The 11,981-nt window shown below is 37.2% G+C and overlaps 1 protein-coding gene across 1 annotated transcript in view; it reads left to right on the plus strand.

The window, feature by feature from the left end:
- LOC148845705 (serine carboxypeptidase 1-like) overlaps window positions 1–10,379 on the plus strand; it is a 42,566-nt gene extending 32,187 nt beyond the window's left edge. Inside the window, exons 12-14 of the mRNA XM_088953666.1 lie at window positions 8,957–9,070; window positions 9,342–9,387; window positions 10,056–10,379. Coding sequence (XP_088809792.1) covers window positions 8,957–9,070; window positions 9,342–9,387; window positions 10,056–10,139 — 244 coding nt within the window. The 3' untranslated portion in view covers window positions 10,140–10,379. The remainder of the gene's footprint in view (window positions 1–8,956; window positions 9,071–9,341; window positions 9,388–10,055) is intronic.
- Window positions 10,380–11,981: the final 1,602 nt, after the last annotated feature.

The following is an 11,981-nucleotide window of genomic DNA, read 5'->3' on the forward strand; positions in this document are numbered from 1 at the left end:
ATCAGATTGAGTTTGTGTGTAACCAAAGGAGACAAGAGCATCCCTGAACCTCTCAAACCAAGCCCGGGGAGACTATTTGAGACCATAAATAGATTTCTGCAGTTTACACACCTTGCCTTGCATTTCCTTCCCATACACCCCTGGAGGCAAAGACATATAGACCTCTTCATGTAGGGCCCAATCAAAAGTAGCGGCTAGAGATAACAAAACCTGGACTGAGGTCATCTTAGCTACAGGAGCAAATGTCTCAAGATAATCAATACCATACATCTCATTGTAGCCTTTAGCAACCAACCTAGCCTTAAACCTCTCAATAGATCCATCAGAGTGATATTTAATGGTAAACACCCATTTACGACCCACTGGTTCCTTCCCTTCAGGCAAGTCAACAATATCCCAAGTATGGTTCTTATGCAAAGCATCCAATTCAGCCATCATGGCATCCCTCCATTTAGGTTTAGATAAGGCTTCCGGTTCGGACGTGGGTATTACATGAGAAGAAACATAAGCAAGAAAAGAGTAGTAGGAAGGAGATAGAAGGTTGTAAGACAGGTGTTTGGAGATACAATGGGCTGTATACTTCTGCTTGCCCTTGCAGAGAGCAATAGGAAGGTCAAGGTCTGGGAAAGATGTAGATGGGTCAGAAGAAGGCTGACATGTTACCTCAGTAATGATGGAAGGAGCAAGAGGCTCTTCTGTAGGAGTGTAAACAACCTGCCCATGTCTGAATCTATGCCTTTGGTACCACCTTTGGAGAACAGGATGAGGAAGAATTATAGGAGAATGAGGTGGAGGAATAGGAATATCGGAGGTAGGTCTAGTGGGAGAAGTAGACACCTCATGAGAGGACTCAAGAGGAATGGGAAGAGGAACAGCTGGAGACATAGCAAAGGGCTCTTCAGATTTCTCCCCCTTAGGAGAAATACTAAAGAAAGGAGTCAACTCAGCAAATGTGACATCTCGAAATACAAAGCGGGTGCCGCTAACTGGATCAAAACAACAATATCCCTTCTGTGTGGAAGCATATCCTAGAAAAACACATTTATGAGCCTTAGGTTCAAATTTGTGCCTTTGATGGCTGTGAACATGCACATAGCAAGTGCACCCAAAAACACGAAGAGGAAGAGAAAAATATCCTCATTCGGAAAGAGAAGGCTAAAGGGGGTTTTGAAGTTAAGAACCTAGGAGGGCATACGGTTGATCAAAAAGGTAGCAGTAAGAACATCTCCCAAAATTTTATAGGAACATGGGATGCAAACAGGAGGGATCTGGTAACTTCAACCACATGTCTATTCTTCCTTTCCACCACTTCGTTCTGTTGTGGAGTGTAGGAATAAGAACTTTGATGAATAACCCCAAAAGTTTCAAGATAGGTGGAGAGGGTTTTCTCAAAATACTTAGCATTATCAGAACGGAATATTTTGATCCGAGTGTTAAACTGGGTGAGGATGAGTTCATGAAATTTTTGCACAATAGCTGGTACTTCATCCCTGAATTTCATGAGATAAATCCAAGTGTAACGAGAGTAGTCATCAATAAAAAGGATAAAGTACCTGTAACCCCCCATAGTTGGCAAATGATATGGCCTCCACACGTCTGAGTGAACAATATAAAAAGGAGAAAGAGATCTTTTATTGCTTACTGAATAAGAATGTCTACAATGCTTTGCCAGTTCACACGACTCACAATGAAGACTTGATAAAGACACTCCCTTAAACATATCTAGAAACAAATGACTCAAAGCAGAAAAAGACAAATGACCAAACCGAAAGTGACATAACAAAACTTTGTCAATAGACTCTGACAAAACTGACTCTAAGGCAACTCCATGAGGTGGTCCAAAAGCTCTATCCGGTGTGTCTAGCAAGTATATTTCGTTTGCCTCATGGCCATTCCCAATCATCCTCTGAGATTGTAGGTCCTGAAAAACACAATGAGTGGGAAAAAAGGTTATGCTACGATTCATGGATTTAGTTAAGTTGCTAACAGATAAAAGGTTTGTATTAAGTTTAGGGACATGAAGGACAGATGATGGATAAAGGGTGTTAGAGGTCTTTATATCCTCTTTACCAGAGATGGGAGCAAGAGACCCATCAGCAAGGGATATTTTCTCTTTACCAGAGAGAAGGTGGTATGAGCAAAAGAGATTAAACAGGCTGGTCATATGGTTTGATGCACCGGAATCAATAATCCAAGGGATTTTATGATTACCTGAAACTGAAGCATGATTTGCAGAAGCACGAATACCTGAGTGAGCAAATGTAGATGAAGATGATGTGTTGTTGGAAGAGTGAGATGAAGAAACAGTAGCTTCCAAGTGATTTAGCATTCAAAATCCGCCTTCATTCCTGCCAACTGCTCAATGGTTGATTTTTCTTCACTCTCTTTATTTCCTCCTTCAGGTACTGTAGCAACATTAGTTGTCTTAGGCTTTCCTACCTGATTGCCCTTCTTAGAGTTGTTGTTATTCTTAAACCTATTAGGAAGAAGCTCAGGGTGAAGCTTCCAGCAAGTGTCCTTTGTATGCCTCGGTTTCTTGCAATATTCACATATCTGCTCCTTTTTCTCAATAGGACCCTTTGGCTTTATTCCAGCGTGTGCAAAGTATTTTGTAGGTGGACTTTGCAACTAAACCTGCCGCCTACTCTCCTCACTGCTTATCATAGCGTATGCCCGGGAAAGAGTAACCTCATCTTTGGCCAGGATATTTTGCCTAATGATGTCAAACTCAGGGTTGAGTCCAGTGAGAAATTCAAACACCCTATTTCTCTCCACCAACTTCCTATACATTTTAGCATCATTCTTACTCTCCCATACAACTATCTCCATAACATCAATTTCTTGCCATAGGGACTTTAGTATAGAGTAGTAGATTGCTACACTCTTCTTCCCCTGTCTTAGGTTCTTCACGACACTTTTCAACTTGTAGACTCTGGCTACATTCAACTTTTGTGAATAGGTTTCAGTAACACTGTGCCATATCTCCTTAGCCGAAGACATCCAGAGATAATGCTGACTTATATGAGGTTGCATAGAGTTGACCAACCATCCAATGACAATATAGTTATCTTGCATCCATTTCTCAAATTTAGGGTCTGTCTGTTCAGGTTTCACTTTACTACATGTGAGATACCCGAGTTTCCCTCTACTACAAACATAAATTCTTATAGATTATGCCCAAGCAAGATAATTTGTCCCATCTAGCTTGATTGTGGTCACACCAGTCAAAACGGAATCTACTGAGCCAAGGCCGGAAATCGACACTTGCTTGAACTCACTTCCGTATGGCCCCATTAATCAAACAAAAATCAAAGAACCAGAAATTTGGTCTATATAAACATACTTGAAGTCAAACCAGAACCCAGATGCTTGAAAACTAGGGTTTTACTCCGTCCAACTGTTGGGGAGGAAGAGAGAAGATGTAGCCGCTCCTACCAGAGCTTCCCAATCTCTTCCAAATCTGAACCGCCCTTCCAAGCATAGAGTGCCACACCCAAGCTTCACCTTTACCTATACCTTCGAAAATCTCTAGTCGGCTAGGGTTTTGGGCAGCAACAGAACAGCACCACTTCTTGGCAATATCCAACCAGATTTAAACTCTCCAAACCCTCTACCAACTAGGCCAGAGATCCTCTGAGCTATAGAGAACCTATCTCTCCATACACTCTCTTAATCTAAGGGTGTATGGGAAAAGAGGAAGAAGAAAAAAAAGGAAGAAAGAGGCATGCTCTGATACCAAGATGTAAATCAGTCCTCAAAAACTAGGTGTAAATTTGAAAATTAGAGAGAAAAAGGAAGAAGAAAAGTAAGAGCAGCAGTACAAGACAAGAAGATGGTGAAAAGAGGAGGAAGAAGAAGAAAGGTTCAAATTATTCTTCCCTTTCTTCTGTAATCCTTTTTATTAAGAATTAATGTTAAGGTAATTACAAGTATGCCCTTAAGTGGGCGACCAGCTAGGCAGTAACATAAAGAGATCAAACAAAAAAGAAATAACAGATCCATTAGCTAACAAGAAAAAGAAAAGATATTACAAAAGAAGATACTAGGACCCATTCAGCCCAGTCTCTTTACACTCAGATAGTCTTATTTCAAGAAGGTTGGAGCCCAGGGGAAAGTCTTTTGATTGGTATAGGGATCTGGAAGTTTGTATGCAATCTGTTCTGAAACTACCTGACCTGCAAATTGAAGTAAAAAGAGAGGGAAAGGATGAGATATAAGAAAAGATGGGGAAAAGAGGAGCCTGAGAGCTAAAGAAGTCACTTCCATTGTCTCATTATTCATATTAATAGAGTTCTCTTACATATATATAAGGGAGGAGACAGACCACACTACTCTAGTAAACCCATAGTTAAAAGACTAAACTGCCTTCCAGCTTCCAGATAGTAAAACAGTTTAATAACATAACACTTCCCCTCAAGCTGATGAATGTATATCATATAATCACAGCTTGCAACAAATAATATTTGTCCAAGGACAACTAAAAGCCTTTATTTAAAAAATCAGCTAATTGGTTCCCAAACTTCACATATGGAGGAATCAACTCTTTACTAAGCAAATTATCAATGGCATTCAACTTCAATGTGTTTGGTGCTTCCATGAAACACTGAATTAATTGCAATAGCTTGATTATCACATTGCAATAGGTAGAGTCACAAGTATTCCCAATTCCTATAAAAAGGTTCAATCCTTATTAGCTTGCATGTTGTATGTGTTGTAGCTTAATAATCAGCTTCAACACTTGACCTTGCCACAATGATGCTTTGAGGGGTGCAACTTGGGTGGGCTTTGGTTGGGAATTTGTAAAAAATTTGAATGGGACAAGCCTGAAAACCTGGGTCCAGTGCAATGTAAAATATTCAAATCAAGCACTCAACTTGCACTCCTAGATGTTTCTCACTCTTCCAGGTGGCAGATTATCTCCTAGCAAAGTACAATATTATATGGTTGATCACCTATTTAAAGGTGAGCTTACCCAAGGAACATTTGTAAACCTAGAAACATTCAGATTTCCATGATCCTTATACAACAATCCACAAACAGGAAAACCTTTCAAATACTTCAAGATATGGTTACATTGTCTCCAAGTGGGGTCTTCTAGGTGCATTCATGAACTGACTAACAACAGACACCCTAAATAAGATATTAGGGTGAGTTATAGACAAATGGTTTAGTTTCCCAACTAAATGTCCATACTTGCTAGGATCCTCAATTAATTTGTTGATCTACAACAAGTTTATCATTGGGATCCACAGGTGTAGAGTATGGATTATACCTCAACATGCTAGTCCCTTAAAGCAAATAAAGGACATACTTCTACTGTGAGCAGCTAATTTCTAATTGTCATTGATATACCTCAATACAAAATATCTCCACTTTCCTAAGTCCTTGGTATGAAACCTCTCTTAAAGAAAAGACTTAAGCAGCATCAATCCAGTCTTCTCATTGCCTATAATAACAATACCATCAACATAAACTATAAAGATGATTTGACCAAAGAAGAGCTCCTATAGAAAACTAAGTGATCAAACTGAAATTTCTTAATCCAAAGTCTACTACAACGGTACAACCTCACTAAATTTATCAAACCATGTATGGGGCCATTGCTTAGAGAGCTTTCTTGAGATCACACAGCTAGCAGTAAGGAAAATAGATAATAGGAAAAAGGAGAAAAAATATCAAGATTTAATGTGGTTCGACTCAGTAGCCTTCATTCATGAGAAGAGAGGGGAAAATATCCATTATGAGAGTAAGAGATGCATAGCCAACCTCTCTGCAGTCTTACAACAAAATATATACTCCAACTCAACCCTAATCCAACAGAACCAATGGATTAAATGAGAACAAGATTCAATTATATCAGAATTTATAGATAGGACCCTCTTTCTCCCATAAATACATAAAAGCCCCCAAAAGTTTATCAGCATTACAAATATACCCCTATAACCTCCAACACCCTCCCTAAAAGGAAACCCAAATACAATATATCTCTCTATAAACTTACCTTCAAAGACTCCTCTTGAGCAACAAACTTATGAGGTTGCTACATATACTCTTCATGTAATCACCATGTAAGAAAGCATTCTTTACATCAAGTTGAAGAGGAGGCCAATGACAAGTAGCTGCTAGGGTAATGATAATTTGGACATAAGATAATTTAGCAATTGGGGAGGAGGTCAAAGCATAGATGATTCCGTAGGTTTAAGTATTCCTTAGCAATAAGATGAACCTTAAACCTCTCAAAAAAAACCATCTAGTAGATACTTGATAGCTTCATAGTGTACACATAATGACACCCGGCACACTTCTTATCAGGTAGAAGCAAGACAATTTACTATCTAGCATTCTCATATAAGGTTGATATTTTCCTCCATTGCTGTCCTCCAACCTGAGTCTGATATAGCTTCTTGAATATAGGTATCAAAGTAGATGATTAAGAAGAAATAAAGCTACAAATTCTGGGAGATAGGGAGGCATAAAAAAAAGAAAAAGATTGACGAATAGGAATACCAGTACAGGAAGACTTACCTTAGAGGAGAGCAATGGACAACTTCAACTGAATAAGTGTAGAAACAGGAGATGGATTTGTAGTTTATTGATTAAATATAATTCTGACCATTTTTAGTTTTATTCATTGATGGTATAAAATATCCAAATCTAATTCAAGTCTGATTTTAATCTGATGGATAAGATTTGATTATAATTTGAATATTAACAGATCATATTTGGATCTAGGTAAATTCCAATTTGAATCCAATCCATTTCCAGCTGTATTGGCTCTTACTCAATCAAGAGTATTTTTTTTATTGCCATCAAGATCGGGAATGTCCTAATTAGTTAAAATGTTGTGGGATGAGAAAATTTAATTGATGGTATACCACTAGGTATCTTGTCTTAGTGTTTATTTTCAACAGTAGGAATGCAAGTTGAGTGCCCACATTGAAGAACGTCAGTTGCATTGGGCCAGGTTCCTTATAAAATTGGCAAATGCTCATTCAAGGCCCACTCAAATTGCACCTTAATCAAGGATAACAAAACCTTAGGATGGACTGGATGTGGGCATTATGTTTCTCTAATCCAGGTTTCTAGCCATGCTGTTCAAAAGAATCTATGCAGATTTGATTGATTTATTGGTTCAAAGGTGTCTAGTTCTGACTCGATTTCAAATTTAATTATCAGGCTACTTTATCATCCTTTTTGCTTCTTTGTTTGACTTTCTTTGGTGGAAACTGTAATGTTTCTGCGAGTTTCTGAACTCCATTGACATTTTGGTGGACTTGTGGCTCTAAATACTCTAACCTTGTTGAAACTTCAGAATATTAATTTCTCAAAAATTTTAGCTTCTACCATATTGATAATTTTAGTTCTGGAACAGATTTTAAGCCAATTTCTAATAGCATATTTGCGCAGTTTATGCCAGATTGTTGCTATTCCAGATAAGCATTTGGCATCAAATTCCTTACATTATTTTTTTAGCCTTTCCTGATATTTTTGGTTCACTAGTCTAATCTGATAATTTTGGTTTATAAGAGTACAATTGTGAAATTTTTACATTAATACTATAGACAGGTTGAGAGAAAAGAGGAGAACAGAAAAAAAGATATAAAGTTTCAAGGCTTCAAAGTGGGTTTGGTGGCACCCACTTTGTTATTTATGTTAGGGTGTCATAATGAAAAGTAATTTTACAAGTAAATCCCTATGTACACTTGTATGATAGAAAACAGCATTATAACATTCCCCTCAAGTTGGATTATATATGCCATTCATCCCCAACTTGTTACAAAGTTCAATGTGATGCATACTAGTTAGACCCTTGCTATAGACATGAAGTTTCTTCTCAGTGTGGGATGATTAGTAGTAGATAACAGCCATGATATCAACATGTAGTTCTCTTACTCGTGCTTATCATGTGCAGGTCCACCATCTTTAGGCTCAATAATTCTGGCAGCTTGATAACCCAAATTTTCTCTCTACCTACAAGCAGCTTTATATCCTTGGACCACTCTTAAGTAGTTTAATCCATCAAGAGGTGTGATGGATATTGGGAAACTCCTATTATCCTCACCATTGCCAAATACAGACAATCCTTTCAGATACTGCTCAATCTTCAGTTGAAAGTAATTGTAACACACTAACACTTCAAGCACTGACAGTTCTGGCTAATCAAATTAGCATCCACCTGCTACTACTGTTGTTACTTTTCATAAGCAAGTCTGAACAGATCAAAAAAGGTGGCAGATTTAATTCAACTGAATCCTTCAGCAATCAGTCATCTGTTGCTCCTTATACCCCAATTATTATGAGATCTACACAGAGAAAAGTGATCGGTTTTGTTCAACAGCAGTCACTCTTGGACCTGGAAACAGTCCACTACAGGCTCATAACCTATACAATAGATTCAACACATGTCCTATAGCAGTACTGTCCGTCCAACAGGAATACCCCTTAGATCAGATGTGAAAAAGTAATGAGTTATTATTTCCATAGTATGAGAATCATCCCTTTTACAGGTCCTGTTACACCACATGAACGGAGGAAAACCATATTGGCTCCTTATATATCCAATAACAAACAACTATAGACCCCAGAGAAATATTTCTTTGGTGCTACAACCAAAACAAAAAAAAGAATAGGAGGTTTATTTTTCTTATTTGATCAGTTAAGTCATATTTAGAAAGACTCCTTCCAAACACCAGCTGAGAATGTGTGAGAGTCAAAAATAGAAACTAAGAGAGAAAAGAGCTTCAAAACTGCTGCCAATCCTGCTTTGATACCACGTAAACAGGCTGAGAGAAAACACAAGAAATCAGAAGAAAAGAGACAAGTTCCAAGGCTTCAAATACTTACCATATCATTGAGGAAATGATGAAAATAAGAGTTCTGCTTTTCTGTTCATTTTGGTTTGCATTTTCTTAACATGTAAATATTGTACTTAGATGGTCTTGCTTATTTCTGACAGTGGTGACCATGACATGTGTGTGCCATTCACTGGGACTGAAGCGTGGACTAGATCACTTGGATATAAGATCATAGATGAATGGAGACCTTGGACTTGTAATGAGCAAATTGCTGGGTAAGTTATTTCACTTCCTGTTTATAAATATTTGATTTATCCATTCATTAGTTGATAAGGATGAACATGGTACACAAATTATGGTAACCTTCATATTGAACTACTCTATCATACCATTACCACTACATTTTACTTTACATATATGATCACCAAAGTAATAGATGCTCATGATAGGAACTTTTAACGTACTTCATACAACTAAGTTATTCACAATTAGATTGTTTTATTTCTTTTTTTTTTCTTGAAAGAAAGATTATTTTATTTCTTTCAGGTACATTCAAGGCTATGATAAAAACCTCACCTTCCTCACGATAAAGGTTTGCACATGCTATAACTTCTTGCTTAATTATCTTTTTTTCTTTAATTTCAATAAGCATAGAAAATCAAATCTACATTTGATTATTCTTCCATGGAACAAAGATTTGTCTACCTTCACTTTAGAAGTCGGGGTTTCTGTGGAACTTTGGATAGAAATGTGGATTTTCTGTTTTTAGAGGGACTGACAAATGGATCACTGATTTTGAAATCCTGAACATTCTTATTAGTTGATATTGCCACTTTTTTCTTTTAAAGTTAATATTTCTGATTGGAACTGGTGCATTAGTTCTGGTATTTTTTTCACTGGTGATGCTGATTACAGGACTTCTCTAGTGAATCAGTGATTTCGCTGATTCGTGGAAAATTTTTTTGAAGAAATATAATTATAGAAGACTTCCATATTTACAATGAATGGACAATTTTTCTGGTAGGGTTAGGGGCAGACCTAAAAGGACATGGGTTGAAGTGCTAGGAAATGATTTAAGTGCTCATAATTTAACAATAGATGTGGCAGTAAACAGAATGGAATGGCGAAACAGGATTCATGTAACCAACCCCGTATGGTTGGTATTACGGGGACATACTGAAATAATTGAATATTTTTTTCTTCCAATTTTCAGCCTTAAATTTAATATTTGTGATTCTAACTTCCTTTTCGTTGGTGCAGGGAGCTGGACATACTGTCCCTGAGTACAAGCCACAAGAAGCACTAGCCTTTTATAGCCGTTGGTTGGAAGGAAAAACAATATGAAATAAATTTTTGAAAGAAAATAAATTATGTCAGTAAGCGAGAGCAGGAATGCAGTGTATGTGTGTTTTCTTTCTTTTTTTTTTTTTTTTTTCATTCACCGACTTTACCAGCTGATCCAGCTAGAGCCTTGTTATTATTATCTTCTTGCTTTCCATTTTTTCTTTTTATCCATTTCCAGTAGTGTATTAACAGAACTTTGTTAATAAGAATATAAGAATAAAAGCATTCTCTTATGATAAATTAACTTTTTTGTGCATCTTATAAATAGAAGAGATGAATATTTAAACCACTCCTAAGGTTTTTGACAAGGGAAACATTTTGACTTTTTGAAGATGACTTTGATAGGGATGCAACTCAGGCCGATTTGGACCGGGTTGAGGTCAATCCAATCCCAACCCAAGGCAAGGGTACTTTAACCGCAACCCAACCCTTAACCTTAGGCTCAGCTTGGAAGGAGTACAAATACAAATGTGTAGAGTGCAAAACCTTACAGTTTGTATTATTTTGTATGTATTTGTATTGTACATATTTGTATTTGCACTCTTTCCAAACTGAGCCTTACTAACCTGATTTTTATCAGAAGGTTCATTGGATTAGACTGAAAAATGCATGACAAAAAATTCAATAAAGACTTTTTAGGTCTCATTATAACTAAAATTACCTAAATATTCAATAATATTTTAAGAGGTATAATAGTTTATACATTAAATATAAAGGATTAAGTTGTCTGGAACCTCAACCCTGATTCAGCCCATTTAAAATCGGGTTAGATTCAACCTGATTTTCACCAGTTTGATTTGTAAACACCCAAACTTGGGTTAGGCACAATCTGGTTTCAAGTTGACCCATGCCAGTTGCAACCTTAGCTATTGGCATCCTTTATCTGGTGACATCAAAGAAAATGACTATCCTTTGTGAATTGTTCATTTGTCACTATTTGCATATAGTGGCAGAATGGCACATCACCCATTCTTTTTTTGGTAAAAGAGAATTTCATTGAACCCAAACAGAGAACAAACACAGACAAACAAAACAGATAACTACTAAAACTAAAGCTAAACTGAAAACAAAAAGATGAATCAAAGTTTAGAACATTTGAAAGACAAAGAGGAACGGAAGAACTGGATTTAAAACTTAAAAAAAAAAAAGAAAAAAAAAATGAACTTGGCCGCAGCATGAGCTACACCATTAGCCATCCTCGGACAGAACTGAAACCTGAATTTCTTTCTAACAGCAAAAATGGATATCGGGATCTTCACTATCATCATCACTAATCTGTAACAATCAGATTCAAAAAGGATGTTTGCCGCACCAAGTTGGTCTGCAAAATTAACAGCTTCCAATAAAGCTTTAGCCTCAGCAGCTGAAGGTGGTGAAGCTTTCGTCGACCCAAAACTTGCATCCCAACAAAGGCCCATGTGGTCTCGCATAATAAAACCAAAAGAAGCCTGGCTACCTAACAAAAAACCACCCTCAACATTAATCTTCAGCATCCCCTGATCCGGTGGCATCTAAAAAATAGCATTACTCTTCAGATTAGCTTTGGAAGAGCCTTCCAATTTCTGCTGTAAGTGAAGAGATCTTTCCGTTATTAACCTGTGAATAGAAGAAATAACAACCAAAGGGCTTATATCTTCCTTGTCAAAGCAAAAGGAGTTCCTATCTCTCCAAATACCCCATAGAATCAGAACTATGTTTGCTATCACTTCCAATTGATCTCTCCCCAATTGAGAAATGAAGCTCATTATCCAGTCCCCAAAGGACGGGAAAAAATTACAATAATCTGGGCTAATGCCAATACCTGACCCCCAGCCAGATACATCTGGCTTTATCCCATAACAA

The sequence above is a fragment of the Nelumbo lutea genome, chromosome 7 (assembly GCF_056320005.1).
Source record: "Nelumbo lutea isolate HS-2025 chromosome 7, American lotus-T2T, whole genome shotgun sequence".
NCBI lineage: Eukaryota > Viridiplantae > Streptophyta > Magnoliopsida > Proteales > Nelumbonaceae > Nelumbo > Nelumbo lutea.